Source organism: Saccopteryx bilineata, chromosome 12 (genome assembly GCF_036850765.1).
Source record: "Saccopteryx bilineata isolate mSacBil1 chromosome 12, mSacBil1_pri_phased_curated, whole genome shotgun sequence".
Lineage (NCBI taxonomy): Eukaryota > Metazoa > Chordata > Mammalia > Chiroptera > Emballonuridae > Saccopteryx > Saccopteryx bilineata.
In genome coordinates, this window is record NC_089501.1 from 7,245,082 (window position 1) to 7,263,638 (window position 18,557).

Consider the following 18,557-nt stretch of genomic DNA (forward strand, 5'->3'; position numbering starts at 1 on the left):
AAAGCCAGACTGGTCAGGAAAACAAATGGCTAAGGCAGTAAAGGAAAACCATGACTAAATACAGGCCACTAGACTTAGTAAGATAGAGGTCAAATGTGTCCTTTTAGAGAGCACTTCAATCGAGCAATGGAATTAGAGGCCAATTATAACAAATCAAGGTGAGTGGAACCAATGGGTGAATATGTGTTCTAGAAGCAGAGGAACAAGGGAAAAAAACTAGAACAAATGTAAAGAAAACAGAATGAATATGGGAGAATTTATTTTTAAAAATGGGAAGAGGACTGTGAATGTTTAAGAGCCTGACCTGTGGTGGTGCAGTGGATAAAGCATCGACCTGGAACACTGAGGTTGCTAGTTACAAACCCCGGGCTTGCCCAGTTAAGGCACATACAAGAAGCAACTACTACAAGTTGATGCTTCCTGCTCCCCTTGCCTTTCTCTCTCCTCTCTGTAAAATCAATAAGTAAAATCTTTAAAAAGAAGGGGAGAGGGTGAAGAGAGAAACTGAGAATGGGAGATTGGAGATCCCACAATACATGGAGCTGAAGGACTACAGTAAGATTATTTAAACCAAGAGGGGCACTAATGGGCCTTGGAGAGAAAAGTTGATGACAGTTTCAAAGGCAGCGCTATGCTGGCAAAAAGTGGTCAGTGAGGTCAGACCAGATAGCTCTACTATCACTAGGTAGCAATGTTTGTAGGGAAAGAGACTCTGGACTTGGATTTCAAGTCCTTCCTTTGAAAGGCTGAACAAGCTACATCCTCTCTAAATGCAGCTTTCCTTCTTTACAATATCCACCGTACAGGTGGTTGTGTAAAACAACGAAGTAACTAACACTTGAAAGTATCTATCAAATTGTCTATTTTACTGTCTTTAACAGGGAGGAACCATCCTTTATCTCCTTTCCACTTTCACCAGTGTCTAGCAAACAGTATGTACTCAATAAATGCCTATAAGAGAGTGGGCAAGAAACAAGTGAGAGGCCATACAAAAGAGGGGAGGGAAGTGGCGGGGAAAGGGGAAGAAAGCAGTGACTTGGATCTTAACATCAACAAAGCTCTTGAATGACTGAATCTCAGTGAACTCTAGGTTTAAAGAAAGGGAAGTTGGTTTAGAATTGCTTTGTCAGGGCCTAGGCTGGTGTATTAACTGAAGAAGTGCATGACTAAGCAGCAGGGCGGGCTTGGCTGAAGTAGGACAGAACTGGTAGTAGGTCAAGTTAGCATATTTTGTACCATCCCTAGCATAATACAGTCTAACAGCAAAGAAAGCAGGTTGATGAAACAAAATTTATTTTGAAATCCTAAAAAGCATTAAACATTAAATAAACCTAATTTCTATTAAAAGATATTAGAATAAAACATTTCTTAGCTCATTTTCTCTCCAAATATATCATAGGTATAAATGATGCCTATTTCTTTTAGATCCTTTAAGGTTGAAAAGAAAATTTTAATACACAGATAAGACTCTTCCCAGTGCATTAATCTAAGATTGGCAAGTAAGCGGGTCTATAAACATATATATTCACTTAGAAATGTTGGTACCTGGCACAGGATATACATGAGGCTGGGGGAAAGATATCTGAAGCTCTATATGTATTAGATGAGAGTGGGAGGGATGTATTTAAAGAAAGAACATTGGGTAAAGTGGAGACAAAGTAAGATTTTAGGATTATGTTTCGAGTGACTGTGCAGGATAATAATAGTGACACAAACACATGCTTGGGATTTTGTATAGGAATGAACTTTCTGTGGGCCTGCTTGCCTTGGCTTAGAAGTACAGAACCTTCTTTTGGGAATAAATCTGAGGAGTTTATAACTATCTCAATATCTTTTCTAAAAATAGTATGAGAGAGTAATTTTTAAATTAACTACTTAAATAAGAGTATTAAAAAGGAAAACCATTTTTGCAGTCATTTCTGTTCTTATAAATAATTTTAGAAATAATTACCTACCTATTTTGACTCTCCCCCTCTCAGGACCTTCTCCCATTACTAGGATATTTGCTGGTTTCTAGAAATAAAAATAGAGCATTCAAATTACTGTTCTTTTGATATGCTCTGAAATAGAAAAGAATTCTTATAATATGAAAAAGTTCTTATACCATTACGTATTTTCAACAAAACTATAATCAAATAATAAGTACCCTCTATATAGTAAACATCCTTGAAGTTAGTACTAACTTTCCATAAACATCCTTGCTATGGAATCATTTATTTTCAAAATTATATCATACAAACAATTACAAAAGAATTAAAGCTGTCATTTCTATTTGCCCCACAAATGTTCTTTATGGTTGAAAAGTTTATATAAAATTTCAAACCACAACATAATTACTTCATTTAAGTAAGTCAAATGGAATATTCCTTGCTAAATATTTCTAAACTACTCTAGGAAAATATGATCAACATTAAACAGACTCCATTAAAAATCATACATGTTTTCGGCTATAGTTCACGCAAAAGTGAGAAATTCAAAACATAATTTCAAAATGTTAAGAAAATTAAAACCAAGGCTAATACAAAGCTATATAAAGAAAAGAGTAAGCTGCAAATGTATCCACCATCTTTTAAGTCATCATCATTTGGAGACATTGAAAACAGAGAAACTGTTGAGATAGCCCTTTGGGCAACTGTCAGCTCCATTTCCAAAGTCTTCTAAGCTAGAGAGGAGTTATGGAACTGAGTAACATCTTAAAGGAGAAAATAAAAGGACTTTCTGACTAGTTGAAGTAAGAAGATAACACAAATGGTGATACAGATTTCACCAAGGTTTCACTTTATATGAATGGAAGAATGATGGAAACTTTATTAGGGAAAAGTTATGAGACATACTGGTTTGAGAGTGGGAACAACTAAGAGAAGGAGACGACATATTGAGTTTGAGGACGGTGACATGCCTACGTCATATTAGCCAGGGGAGTGAAAATATGAAGATCTGGATTTGAAAGTTATTGTCACTGGTGTGTGATAACTTAAGACTAAAGACAAGATTAGTTTACCACAGCAGAAAGAGAAAAACAGCATCAGACAAAAACTGAACATTCAAAATTCAAGTTTAACAACTATCAAAAACCCATTATATATAAAACATTGTATTGGAGACTTTCAGGAAAACCTCTTAACTCAAGGAACTTAAAATCTAGTAAGAGATGGACAGAGAGCTTTTTAGCATAGAAGGTATTATAAAAAGTAGAAAAACAGCAAAATAAAATGTCAGCAACAACAGGGGAATTTATAGCCTTAAAATATTTATGTTAGGAAGGAAGGATGAAAATAACGACATGCACAAGTTTTAAAAAAAAAGCTCAACAAAATAAACAAATGAACATAGAAGTAAAAAAGATAAAAGAGGCCCTGGCCGGATTCCTCAGTGGTAGAATGTCAGCCCGGTGTGTGGATGTCCTGGGTTCAACTCCCGGTCAGAGCACACAGGAGAAGCGCCCATCTGCTTCTCCACCCCTTCCCCTCTCCTTCCTCTCTGTCTCTCTCTTCCCCTCTTACAGCCAAGGCTCCGCTGGAGCAAATTTGGCCCGGGCACTGAGGACGGCTCCACAGCATCTGCTTCAGGCACAAGAATGACTCTAGTTGCAACAGAGCAACACCCCAGATGGGCAGAGCCCCCTAATGGGCATGTCAGGTGGATCCCAGTCAGGCGCATGCAGGAGTCTGTCTCTCTGCCTCCCCACTTCTCACTTCAGAAAAATACCCCCCCAAAAAGATAAAAGAGCAGAAATCTATGAACTAGCAAGGATTTAGGAAGCCTCCAGGACAACTAGAGCAAGAGGAGAGAGGTACACACATAGACAATATTACAAATTACAAATCCAGTGGAGGGTAGAAAGATAAAGAAACCTGAAAACTTTCTATTAATTTTAAAACAAACACAAAATAGATGAAGTCAAGAAAATGTAGCCTACAAATGTACTTAAAATGACTTAGAAAATCTGAAAGTCTGAATAAATTAAAACTATAGTTACAAACCCTCCTATCAAGAAAATAGACCCCTGATGATCAAAGAGCCAAGTTTTCCAAATTTTCAATGAACAGATCATTTCAATTTTATTCAAATATTTTCAGAGAACAGAAAGAGGGGATGCTCTCAACACATTCTATAAGGTCAGTATAACCTTGACAACAAAACCAGACAAAGATAAGAAAAAAAAAATTTCAGGCCAACTCACTCATGAGTATAGATGCAAAAATATTATTAAACCAAGTCAAGAAACAGGAATGCCAGGATGGCTTAACATAAAAAAATCTATATAAGTCCATCATCATATTAACAGATTAAAGATAATTATCTTGAGAGGCTGAAAAAGCAGCTGATAAAATATAACACCCATTCATGATAAACCCTCTCATCAAGTTAGACTAGAAAAAAACTTCCTTAACCCGGTATCAAAAACTAAGAAAACATTGGAAGCATTCCCTTTAAAATTAGGAATAATGCAAGGATACCACTATTACCACTTCTAAAATCAACATAGCATTATAAGCCCAGTACTATAAAACAATAATTAAAGGCATAGGGACTGGAGAGTTGGAAACAAAACTATTCTTATTTGGAGATGATATAATTATCTACATGGAAAATCCTAAGTATAATATTTACAAACAAATTAACAATAGTAACAGAGTTTAGTAGGATGTCTACTTAACAGAACAATATGAAAAAGTCAACTGTATTTCTATATACCAGCAGACAAACCAAAAAAAGCAGAAAATATAATTTTTCAAAGGCAGCATTTCTACAGCAACTATACTATAAGGTGCTTAGGAATAAAAATGTCAAAGATCGTACAAGATTTTTATATAGAGTATCTTGAAACCTTGTATTAAATGACATTAAGAAGTCCTAAATAAATTAAGAGCCCATGTTTATTAAAAAGATTCAAGTAGGTGGACAGTTGTGAATACACAAAATAGTTTATTATTGTATTATTATTTATTTTTATTGTATTATTTACCATATGAACTGTAAACCTACATTTGCTCACCTCTGTATAGTAAAAACATCAATTCTCCCCATATTTATATATAAATTCAATGCAACTTCAATCAAAATTTCATATGGGTTTTTTATTATAGAACTTGTAAAGCTGGTTTAAAAATGTATGTGGAAGAGCAAAGAGCTAAGAATAGCCAAAATACTGTGAAAGTGTTAGGAGTAGGGTATAAGGAGAAAAATCTGGCTCAAAACATGTTATCAAGATTTATTTTCCCTGACCAGGTGGTGGCGCAGTGGATAGAGCGTGGAACTGGGATGCCGAGGACCCAGGTTCGAGACCCCAAGGTTGCCAGCTTGAGCGTGGGCTCATCTGGTTTGAGCAAGGCTCACCAGCTTGGACCCAAGGTTGCTGGCTCGAGCAAGGGGTTACTCGGTCTGCTGAAGGCCCGTGGTCAAGGCACATATGAGAAAGCAATCAATGAACAACTAAGGTGTCGCAATGCGCAACAAAAAACTAATGATTGATGCTTCTCATCTCTCCGTTCCTGTCTGTCTGTCCCTGTCTAACCCTCTCTCTGACTCTCTCTCTCTGTCTCTGTAAAAAATAAAAATAGCCCTGGCCGGTTGGCTCAGCGGTAGAGCGTCGGCCTAGCGTGCGGAGGACCCGGGTTCGATTCCCGGCCAGGGCACATAGGAGAAGCGCCCATTTGCTTCTCCACCCCTCCGCCGCGCCTTCCTCTCTGTCTCTCTCTTCCCCTCCCGCAGCCAAGGCTCCATTGGAGCAAAGATGGCCCGGGCGCTGGGGATGGCTCTGTGGCCTCTGCCCCAGGCGCTAGAGTGGCTCTGGTCGCAACATGGCGATGCCCAGGAGGGTCGCAACATGGCGACGCCCAGGATGGGCAGAGCATCGCCCCCTGGTGGGCAGAGCGTCGCCCCTGGTGGGCGTGCCGGGTGGATCCCGGTCGGGCGCATGCGGGAGTCTGTCTGACTGTCTCTCCCTGTTTCCAGCTTCAGAAAAATGAAAAAATGAAAGAAAAAAATAAATAAATAAAAAAAAATAAAATAAAATAAAAATAAAAAAGATTTATTTTAACCAGACAAGGCAGTGGCACAGTGGATAGAGCATCAAACTGGGACGCGGAGGACCCAGGTTCAAAACCCCGAGGTCACCGGCTTGAGCGTGGGCTCATCTGATTTGAGCAAGGCTCACCAGCTTGGACCCAAGGTCGCTGGCTTGAGCAAGGAGTCAGTCAGTCTGCTGTAGCCCCCCAGTCAAGGCACAGATGAGAAAGCAATCAATGAACAACTAAGGTGCTGCAACGAAGAATTGATGCTTCTCATCTCTCTCCCTTCCTGTCTGTCCCCATGTGCCTCTTTCTGTCTCTGTCATTTAGAAGAAAATTATTTTAAAACCATAGCAATTAAGACACTGTGATATTGGTACAGGGATAGACAAAATGATCAATGGGACAGAAAAAGAGTACCTAGGTGGAAACAGGATAGTGAGAGAAGAAGAACTTCAGGTGAGTGGAGAAAGAAAGACTATTCAATATATGATGCTTGCACAATAGGTTCTAAATGGGTAAAAATAAATAGAATGGATTCTCACCTTATACCACACATACATCAATTTCAGGTGGATTAAGGACTTAAATGTGCAAAGCAAAACTTTAAAACTTTTGGGAAAGGCCCTGACCAGTTAGCTCAGTTGGTTAGTTCCAAGTTAGCTGTCTGGAAACACCAAGGTTGTCAGTTCAATCTCTAGTCAGGGTATATATGGGAAGTGACCAAAGAATACACATTAAGTGGAACAACAAAGGAATTTTTCTCTCTCCTTTCCCCTCTGTCTTTCCCCAAAGTCAATTTTTAAAAATTGAATAAAAAAATATGAGAATATCTTTCTGATCCTGAAGTAGGAAAGAATTTCTTAAACAAGGTGAAAAAAAAAAATAACCATAAAAGAAAAGTAATAGCCCTGGCTGGCTGGCTCAGCGGTAGAGTGCTGGCCTGGTGTGTGGAAGTCCTGGGTTCAATTCCCAGCCAGGGCACACAAGAGAAGCGCCCATCTGCTTCTCCACCCTTCCCCGTCTCCTTCCTCTCTGTCTCTCTCTTCCCCTCCCGCAGCCAAGGCTCCATTGGAGCAAAGTTGGCCCGGTCACTGAGGATGGCCCCATGGCCTCCACCTCGAGCGCTAGAATGGCTCTGGTTGCAATGGAGCAACACCCCAGATGGGCAGAGCATCGCCCCCTGGTGGGCATGCTGGGTGGATCCCGGTCAAGTGCATGTGGGAGTCTGTCTCTCTGCCTCTCCGCTTCTCACTTCAGAAAATACAAAAAAAAGGGGGGAGGGGAGAAAGAAAAGTGATAAATTTGACTATTATAATAATTTCCAATCGTTAGAGATAAAGAAAATAAAAAGACAAAGCACAAACCATAAATATTTCTTATACACAGAAGTAAGTGGATCCAGGGGAACTCCTATATATTGCTGGTGGGAGAATAAACTGGTACAACTTCTTTAGAATATAATCTGGCACCATTTTGCAAAACTGAAAAATTGCATACCTTTGACTCAGTAATTCCATTTTTAGATACACAAGAAAATGTTCCTAGGAGCACAGTTTGTAATACAAAAGAATATAGACACAACCCAGATTTCTAGCTAATAGGCAAATGGAAAAATTGTGGTAGAGTCACACATGAATGTTAAAATAGCAGTGCAAATCAGTGAATTACAAATAAAGGTAAAAAAAATGTTCAAATCTTGGAAGCATTATGTTAAGTGAAAAGATACAAGTTTTAGAAGGCTATATACAGCAGGATACCATTTTCATAGAACTTAAAACCAAGCAAACTTAAAAAATACACTGTTTAGGCATACATATAAATGTAATAGGCCCTGACCAGTTGGCTCAGTGGTAGAGCGTTGGCCTAGCGTGTCAATGTCCCGAGTTTGATTCCCAGCCAAGGCACACAGGAGAGGCACTCATCTACTTCTCCACCCTTCCCCCATCTCCTTTCTCTCTATCTTTCTCTTCTCCTCCCACAGCCAAGGCTCCACTGGAACAAAGCTGGCACGGGCGCTGAGGATGGTTCCATGGCCTCTGCCTCAGGCGCTAGAACGGCTCCGGAAGCAACAGAGCAATGCCCCAGATGGGCAGAGCATTGCCCCCTAGTGGGCATGCTTGGTGGATCCCAGTTGGGCACATGCGAGAGTCTGTCTCTCTGCCTCCCTGCTTCTCATTTAAGAAAAATACATGTAATAAACCTGTTTTTACAAAAAGTGAACAACAGATTCAAAATTTGGGATATCTGTTACCCCTTAGAAGGAGGTAGGAAGATAGAATGAGGAAAAACAGAAGAAATGGTAATGTTCCTATTATTGGGTTAAGTGACAGGCTCTCAACTGTTAAGCTTTGTAAAGTATATAAATGTTCCAAATAATCTTATATATATATATATATATATATATATATATATATATATATGTATGTATTAAGAATATAATAAGGCCCTGGCTGGTTGGCTCAGTGGTAAAGCATCAGCCCGGCGTGTGGATGTCCCAGGTTTGATTCCCAGTTAGGGCATACAGGAGAGGCAACCATCTGCTTCTCCAACTCTCCCCCACCCCTCCCTTCCTCCTCCTCCCTCTCTCTCCTCCTCCTCCTCCTCCTCCTCCTCCTCTTCCAATAGCCATAGCACAATTCATTCAAGAGCACTGCCCCAGGCACTGAGGATGGCTTCGTGGAACCTCTGCCTCAGGCACTAAAAATAGCTTGGTTGTGAGCATGGCCCCAGATGGGGGTTGCCGGGTAGATCCCAGTTCGGGGCTACATATGAGAGTCTGTCTATCTCCCCTCCTCTAACTTGGAAAAGAAGAAAAAAAAAGAATGTAATAAACATAAAAAGAAAGCAAGGAATGGAAATAGGCCCTGTTGGAAGTGGGTTGGGAAGGTATTATATTCAACATTATGTAAGCATTATTTTAAATTACTCAAAGCACACCTTCTTGAGAAAGCAACATTTGGGAAAAGATCTGAAGAATGTGCAGTGTAAATCAGCTTGCATCTAAAAAGGAAAACAGTCTACACAAAGGGAAGAACAAGTTGCAAGGCCTGAGGCAGGAGCTTGCCTGGTGAACTGGAGCTTGGCTAGTAGGGGAAGACAGTGGGTGGCAGGAAGAACAGAGTGTGATAGGGCGCTGATGATTCTAGAGAGAAGGAAACTGATGGGAGGGCTTGCAGGCATTTCCAATTGTTCTGCCTTTGGCACAATTCAGTTGAGAATTGGATAGGTCAGGGGTCGGGAACCTCTTTGGCTGAGAGAGCCATAAACGCCACATATTTTAAAATGTAATTCTGTGAGAGCCATACAATGACCTGTGTACGTTAGGCATTATCCAATAAAAATTTGGTGTTGTCCCGGAGGACAGCTGTGATTGGCTCCAGCCACCCGCAACCATGAACATGAGTGGTAGGGAATGAATGGATTGTAATACATGAGAATGTTTTATATTTTTAACGTTATTTTTTAATTAAATATTTGTCTGCAAGCCAGATGCAGCCATCAAAAGAGCCACATCTGGTTCGCGAGCCATAGGTTCCCGACCCCTGGGATAGGTACTTAAACACTGTCTTCACACAGTGCTGTGAGAGCTGGTGAAGGCTGCCACAAGATTTGCAGAAGAGCAAGGTCATGGTGTTTGGAGCAGTTAGGCAAAACCTTGGAGAGCCAATAGGCTGGCTAACTGGAGAAAGAGCAAAGAGGTCAATGTGGTGGAATCAATGTGAGAGGAGAAGAGTCAGGGTAGGAGAAGCAGTGGAGAGGTAGGGCGAAGGTTGGGGAAGAACATTGTCAGTCATACAGAATGATGTGGAAACATAGAAAGACTTTAGGTCTAGAATTAGCATCATTTTCTTTTATTATCTTTCTGTCTGACCCATAATTTTTTACAAGTTGTATAATACATATGCAGATTTTGGTATTTTGCCCAATCTCTGATAGCAAGGTTTGGAGAGACTATTATTTACTTCTACAATATGTAGTTCTATAATGTTTGCTTTTATATATTTTGGTATTGTCTATAATTAGAGGAATGGTATATTTTTTAATTTACTTTTTATTTTTAGTGAGAAGAGGTGAGGCAGAGACAGACCCCTGCATGCACCCCAATCGGGATCCACCAGGCAAGCTCACTAAGGGCGATGCTCTGCCCATCTGTGGCCCTTGCTCTGTTGCAACTATAGCCATTCTTTGGCGCCTGAGGCAGAGGCCATGGAGCCATCCTCAGTGCCCGGGGCCAACTCACTCCAATCAAACCATGGCCGCAGGAGAGGAAGAGAAGAGAGAGAGAAGCAAGAGGGGTAGTGGTAGAGAAGCAGATGGATGCCTCTCCTGTGTGCCCTGGTCAGGAATCAAACCTGGAACATCCATTCACCGGGCCAACTGGTCAGAACCAGGAATGATATTTTTATAAGTACAATAAAGAAAATGTTGAGAGGAATAAAGGCTGGTTAGATAAAAGAGAGCTTAGTGAAAGAACCTGTAAAAGAGCATCCATGGTAAGAAAACAGAACAGGGTTCTAGAAGCCAAGAGAGTTTAAAAAGGAAGAGATGATCATCAGGTGCAAGAGAATGAAGCTGTGAAAGGCACTTTTGGACAATTAGGAGGTCACTAGTGACTCAGGAAAAAATAATTGTTATGCATTTACAGACGCCAGACACAGTAAAATAGTATCCACACAAATGGAAGGAATATAAAGACGGAATTAGAATATACTTTTGAAGGCCATAGCAAACAGGGGATCTCTGGGATATAACAATTTTTAAAATTGTAAAATTATCAATTATATCATATTATATACCGTTTGCTACATAATTTGAATTTCCTAAATTTTGAGCTTAAATCCTTTTAAAAATAACAATGTAAGAAGAAAAACACAAAGTATGTGATATAAGAGCAAAAATTGCTTCATATAAAAAATGAAAATAGCCTGACCAGGTGGTGGCACAGTGGACTGAGACTTGGAGGACCCAGGTTCGAAACCCCAATGTAGCTGGCTTGAGCACAAGCTCATCTGGCTTGAGCACGGGCTCACCAGCTTGAGTGCAGGGTTGCTGGCTTGAGCATAGGATCATAGACAGTACCCCATGGTCACTGGCTTGAGCCCAAAGGTCGTTGGCTTGAGCAAGGGGTCACTCGCTCTGCTGTAGCCTCCTGGTCAGAGCACATATGAGAAAGCAATCAATGAACAACTAAGGTGCCGCAACGAAGAACTGATGCTTCTCATGTCTCTCCCTTCCTGTCTGTCCCTATCTGTCTCTCTCTGTCTCTGTAAAAAAAGAAAAAAGAAAATAGATTATGAGCTGCTGAATAGGAGAAAATGGTCTTATATTATGTTAGCTAACTCTTGTTAGAAGTTCTTGCAGTCAATATTATGTGCAAACAGAGGCTGAGCACCACAATGGAATAAGTATATGTATATAGAGAAAGGGGGACCTAGCTAGTCTTGAAGTTAGTACAGAATTCCTTTGATATAACATATGTACTTGAAGCCTATGGAAGCTCTAAGAGTGGGGTTTCCATGACATGGTTTAGGGGAGCAGTGGCTATGAGCTCTTTTGTATAGTCCAAGAAAGGAACCCAGAGCTTGGGTTGTAGTATCCATAGAGAAAGACTGCTGTAGTCAAGTTAAGATCTAGAATTTCAGAGAAAGTGATTTTTAAGTGTGCATCCTTTAACTGGGATCATCTGTCTCTTTTAGAACAAGTAAATACAATTCAGTTCTACAGATAGAACTGAATCCTATATACACTATGTTTTTCCTAAACATATATTATACTTATGATAAAGTTTCATTTTTAAATTAAACACAATAAAAGATTAATAGTAACAATAGAACAATTATAATATATTGTAATAAAAATTATGTGAATGCTATCTCTCTTTCTCTTTCTGATAACCGAGATGGCTACTAAGTGTCTTGTGGTCAGATAGCTCTCTGGCATGGCACGGATAAACTGAACAGCCAATGCAGGAGAGCCCAAGGTATTATCACACTACTCAAAATGCATGAAATTTAAAACTTATTAAGTCTAGAATTTCCATTTAATGTTTTAGGACTGAAGTTTACTATGGGTAACTGAAACTATGGAAAGCAAAACCAAGAATAAGAGGGGAACACTGTGAATTTTAAGGTTATAAGATACTTGATGTTTCAAAATAATGGTAACGAAATAAATCATATAATCACTGTGAACATATATTTAACTTTTCACAGCATTTTCACATTTCCTTTTTCTTAAGGGCCTACAGGGCTAGGGGGCAAGTCTCAGAACAACTCCATAAAATCCTCAAGACTACATACCAGGTTGTGTTTACAGATACTATGCTTAATTTTCAAAAGACTAACTCTCACAGTGATTAATTTAAGTGAAAGTATATGCCTTTACAGAAAATAAGGGAAACTGCAGCTCATGAACACATACCTACAGCCACAAATAGAAACTTAAAAGGAATGAAGAAAGGATACCAAAATTGTTCTGACCTAGTTACATCCCAATTAACACAGATCATGCTTTACTAAAACTCCTCTTCTCACTGTGAACACAAAATGCCAGCTGTGAAAGAAAGTGATACTGCTGGGTTTGCACACTTTAGTTACCATAGCAACAGTAGAACTGGCAGGAGTTGGATGCCTCACATTTAAGTTATCAGCAATAAAATCGGATAGACAAATCTAGGCTTCAGGGTTTGTTTTAGTTACATTGTATTTTAAAGGCAAAAGTCAGGAAAATAATGTGATAAACAGTATGATCGCTCAGAAACTATTCTTGAAATATCCGCATTTTTGCAGAATTCAGTTAATTCCTGAATTTACCTCTTCATGTACTCCAGATTGCCTTTTCCTTTTATAGAATCAATTTTTTTCCACAGGGTTAAATTTATTTCAGTTAATTGGCACATGATAAATAGAACAGCCTAAAGACACAGAATTATCTATCTACATTTGTTTTGCACTCCCCACCCCAGGACATTTGGAACAAAAATATGAAACCCACAAGATGACTATTACCAGAAGCAATAAAGACTAAAAAACATAAACACAATTGTCTACAATCCTGAATAATAGGGACAAAACCAATCAGAATATCAGTCACACTAGTTTCTGAATAATGAACAGTGCTGGTCTAATATTAATGGCCACAACTACTCTTTTATTTAAATATGAAAGTGACACAACTCTCCTCACATTTGATACAGAAGTACATTATGTTCCTTTCTTTACACTGTTCTCCATTGTTCACCTTGAACAAATAAGATTCTGTGTTGTAACAGATAGGGCAAAGAACTAAGAGTAAGATACAAGATACATGCTTTCTTTTCTCAGCAAACAAAACAGTTATTTGCTAATAGCATCAGTCTATCATATTTGTTTACCCCTTAATACAATCTCTCTTTTTTCTTTTTACAGAGACAGAGAGAGAAAGTCAGAGAGAGGGATAGACAGGGACAGACAGACAGGATGGAGAGATGAGAAGCATCAATCATTAGTTTTTTGTTGCGCATTGCGACACCTTAGTTGTTCATTGATTGCTTTCTCATATGTGCCTTGACCACAGGCCTTCAGCAGACCGAGTAACCCCTTGCTCGAGCCAGCGACCTTGGGTCCAAGCTGGTGAGCCTTGCTCAAACCAGATGAGCCCACGCTCAAGCTGGCAACCTTGGGGTCTCAAACCTGGGTCCTCGGCATCCCAGTCTGACGCTCTATCCACTGAGCCACCACCTGGTCAGGCTACAATCTCATTGATAGAAGAGGATTTAAAAATATAGAGCATCTGATATAGTGACTGCAACCTCCTAAAGGTCAGGGAAGATATTTCCATTACCATTTTATGTTTCTGATGAAATTCAGGTACATAGTATTTAATAAATATTTGCTGAATGAATAAACAAATAAATGAATGAATGAAAACTGCCAATGGTTAGTATTCATGACCCTTTGTTGGAGGCAAGCTCTCAATTTTAAAAGAAGATGTGGCCCTGGCAGGTTGGCTCAATGTTAGAGCATTGGCCTGGCACCTGACCAGGCGGTGGCGCAGTGGATAGAGCATTGGACTGGAATGCAGAGGACCCAGTTTCGAAACTCCAAGGTCACCAGCTTGAGTGCAGGCTCATCTGGTTTGAGCAAGGCTCACCAGCTTGAGCCCAAGGTCGCTAGCTTGAGCAAGGGGTCACTTGGTCTGCTGTAGCCCCCTGGTCAAGGCACATATGAGGAAGCAATCAATGAGCAACTAAGGTGCTGCAACAAAGACTTGATGCTTCTCATCTCTCTCCTTTCCTGTCTGTCTGTCCCTATCTGTCCCCCTCTCTGTCTCTGTCACACACACACACACACACACACACACACAAAAAGTTTAGAGCGCTGGCCTCGCATGTGGAAGTATTGGGTTCGATTCCCAATCAGGGCACACATGAGAATAAACATCTGCTTTTCCACCCCTTCCCCTTCTCTCTCTCTCTTCCTCTCCCATAGCCATGGCTCAAGTGATTTGAGCAAGCAGACCCCAGGCGCTGAGTATGGCACAATGGCCTCACCGCAGGCGCTAAAATAGCTTGGTTGCTGATCAATAAAGCACGGGCCCCAGATGAGTGGAGCATCCCCAGTAGGGGGCTTGCTGGGTGGATCCCGGTTGGGGTGGCTGTCTTTCTGCTCCCTGCCTCTCACTTAAAAAAAAAAAAGTAAGAAACTACAGTAAGCACTTATCTCCAAATATGCAAGCTCACTTCTGAATATATAATAGATTTTTTTTAAACCCTCATTCTAGTTTATTCCAGGGTTTCAACCATCACCCATATGCTAATGACACCCAAATCTATACTTCTAGGATCTCTAAACTTCTATATATTTTAGCGATATGTCAACTGTATGCTATCCATATCCACAATCATCTCAAACACAACTTATTCAACCTGAATTTTTAATGCCTCTTTCTGGTATTCCTTTCTCGGTCACTCAATCAACAAAAAAAGTCTGCATACCCTGTGCTTATCCTTTAAATCTAATCAGTCCTCAGATCTGTATCTTACTTCGCAATTTTGATTACCCTGCTGTAATTCAGGCCTTCTTCATTTCTCGACCAGCTGATTACAACAGCCTGATAAAGCTGCTGTCCCTGCACCCTCAAACCAATTCTTCATATCCCTGTTTCCATGGTCTTTCTGAAGCAAAAATTTGACCAGCTCAGCTCTAGCTGACCACAGGAAATACACACTTCTAAACATCATAATTAAAACCTACCATTATCTGGTCCCTATTCTCTCTTCTGCCTCTCTTTCACTACTTCTTGCTGATTCCTGAATATAACTCGTTTCTTTTTTAAACCTTATTATTTTACAATGATCCATTTATGTGTATCTTCCTACCATGCACTTGTTGAAGGAAGGGACTGCATTTTATTTATCTCTGTATTCCCAGTGCCCAGCATAGTGTCTGGTACATATAAAGCAGTCAAAATGTTTGTAAACCAGTCCTTCCCACCACAGAAATCTAGTTATAAATGAATAATCTAATTAAGAATGACAGATTCCATAGATTTATAAATTGTCTCATACTTTGGGAACATTGTTGGTTAAACAGGCCCTTGCATTCAGAGAACCTAACCACTTTTCTTTTCAAGTGAGACAGACAGACAGACAGAAAGGGAGAAAGATGAGAGGCACCAACTCATAGTTGTAGCACTTTAGCTGCTCATTAATTGCTTTTCATATGTGCCTTGACTGGGGGTTCCAGCCAAGCCAGTGACCTTGGGCTTAAGCCAGTGGCAATGGGGATATGTCTATGATCCCATGCTCAAACGGGCAACTCCACATTCAAGCTAGTGAGCCCATGTTCAAACCAGCAACCTTGGGGTTTCAAACCTGAGTCCTTTGTGTCCCAGGTTGATGCTCTATCCACTGTGTCACCACCTGGTCAAGCAGAGAACCTATCACTTTTTAAAGTTCTGTTTCTAAGCAAAAAATACCTTATCAGTTTGAAATTCCGTATCCAGAAGTAAGTTCAGGCTATGTGTAAATTGGGAGTGGTCTATAATATTAAAAGCTGTGGTTATTCTCATTTTGCTTTAAAATAGTCTAGAGGTATCTATAATCAATTATGTTAATCAAACCTTGTAGTCATAGTAAACAACGCCTGCCAACCCAGCACTGCACAACAGTTAACAATACACTTCTTTGTCTTTGCCTTTTTAGGAGTGGTTATAAGCCTGAACAGCAGAGATAAGGTTTTCTTTTCTCTAACAAGAAGCAATAAAAAGCAGCCATTATAAAAAGCTTAATGTAAGACAAACACATGTATCTAGAAGGCTGTTTACCCAACTAACTTCAAGGTCACTAAGGGAGTATAATCAAGATATAGTCCAAGCTGATAGCAATGCCAGGAATAGTGAGTGCTACAAAGACGTTCAGATTCTATCCTGTTTGTTAAGGAGTACAATCCATCCACAGAGGAACAACACTGGTAGAAAGCAGTTTTCTATTTACTTTTGTGAACTTCAATTCAAATAAAAATAATTTCAGTCTCATTATCTTGAGAAATTAAGAATGTCCGAGGTAGAAATGATAAAAATGAGCCCTCTTACTTTACTCATGAATAAAGAGAGGCTAAAGACCTACTAACAACCAAGTTCACTGTCCACGAACAGTGGCAGACCCAAGATGAGAACCAGGCGAGTGTTGAGAAGAAAAGCAAACTTGTAAAATGTACAACACTTAATTGATTTATGGCCCTCACCTCTGTAGAAATCTTCTATCCAGATATGTGCTTAGTTGAGAATATAATCACACAAAATACCCATCATCTATATATAATCTCTCAGTGAAATGAATCATCAGACCTTGCATGCAAGATCCCCTCTTGATGATGATACCATCAATTAGGGATCCTGAATCATCCTACAGTGCTAGTCAAATAGAATGCCCGTGGTGATGATTACCCAGGTACATACATTTGTCCAAATTCACCAATTTATAATTAAAATGGGTGTATCTTATTGTATATAAATTCTACTTCAATAAAATAAAATAGTATGCCTGAATTGATTCTTCAGTTTTAAACACAAGCTTCGAAGTACTGGGGCTCCTTCTGTAGCCCTTGGCTCCTCACCAGTTCCTGCCATTGCTGTCACTGTGGAATATATACTCTCTGTTAAAAAAGAGACAAAAGGTCCAAAATGAAGGCACTGGTGCTAGGTCTCACATAGCAAACCAAGATTTAATACTTAACCTAACTACAGTTTCAACCTCTCCCAGAAATGTAACCTTTAACCAGTTAGTGTGGAATTACCAGGTCAGGATTAGTGAGGTCATCTGCCCAATAAGTCTCTCCAGTCTCCTTAAGAGGACCCAACTGAAACAATGCATTCCTCGCTAGTTATTTCCTTTTTTCCTCTCTTCTTTTCTGCCTTTAAAAACTTCACCTTTTCTAAACCTCAGCAGAGCTCCTTTTTATTTGTTAAATGGGATGCTGCTCGATTCATGAATCATTAAATAAAGACAATTTAATCTTTAAATTTATTCAGTTGAATTTTGTTTTTTAACACCTCTTAGTGACTTTGAAATTAAGTTTGGCAAACAGCCCTCTAGATACATGTGTTTGCCAATACAAGCTACTAAAACTTTATGCTAAAGTCAGGGATCATCAAAAGAGTTCTGTTCCTAAACTGAACCTTGGGAGGCCTAATAGGCCACTGTGAGTCTAACCACATCCCCTTTGAAGTTGCTCCTCTTGGAAGGCTGATACTTAGTATGATCAACAGCGCTGGAACAGTAGTGCTGCACAGAGATTTCTAGACAATTCTCCAGCTACGAAGCACTTATTTTAATCAAACTATAACGATTAATAGGACAGTACTTTTTTTCCTAACTGTATAGAAACAGGACCATCTTTGACTTTCATATATTGGGTTTCATTCAATGATGTTCCTAACGTCTTAAAATGCTCTCTTTAGCTAAAGGACTATAGCTTCTTTGTAGTGTGTGTTCTCAATGCTTGTCAGCTAACTGCTACAGGTAAGCAACCATGGAAAACAATGTTTTTGCCATCATTTTAAAAAACATTTATTTTCTGAGAGACAGAAAGGAAGAGAGATGAAAAACATCAACTCAGAGTTGCGTCACTTTCATTGTTCATTCATTGCTTCTCATATGTGCCTTGATTGGGGGCTCAAGCTGAGCTGGTAACCCTTTGCTCAAGCCAGCATCCTTGGGCTCAAGCCAGATAAGCCTGCTATTAAGCCAGCGACCTTGGGGTTTTGAACCTGGGTCATCACTGCCCCAGGTCGGCACTCTATTCATTGCGCCACTGCCAGTCAGGCTGAGTATTTTGGTTTTGCATTTTTGCCCTTGTTTTATACAAATGAGTGAAAAATAGAAGAAAGTGTTAGTGATAAGTATAGGCCTTGAGCTGCGTAACAAAAATGGAATTTCTAGGTACAGAGTGAAAAATCCTGGATCTCAACTGAACACACCCTCTACATTCAAGTGGATTAAACCTGTGGTTCAAAAACAGAGAGGGGAAGGAATGAAAGGAAGAGATGAGGAGGGGAAAC

At 39.8% G+C, this 18,557-nt stretch overlaps 1 protein-coding gene across 3 annotated transcripts in view; it reads right to left on the bottom strand.

Moving 5' to 3' along the window:
• Positions 1 to 18,557, bottom strand: part of CDK19 (cyclin dependent kinase 19) — a 230,587-nt gene that overhangs the window by 31,335 nt on the left and 180,695 nt on the right. For all 3 annotated transcript variants that reach the window (XM_066247731.1, XM_066247730.1, XM_066247729.1), the window contains one exon: positions 1,956 to 2,013. In XM_066247731.1, coding sequence (XP_066103828.1) covers positions 1,956 to 2,013 — 58 coding nt within the window. The remainder of the gene's footprint in view (positions 1 to 1,955; positions 2,014 to 18,557) is intronic.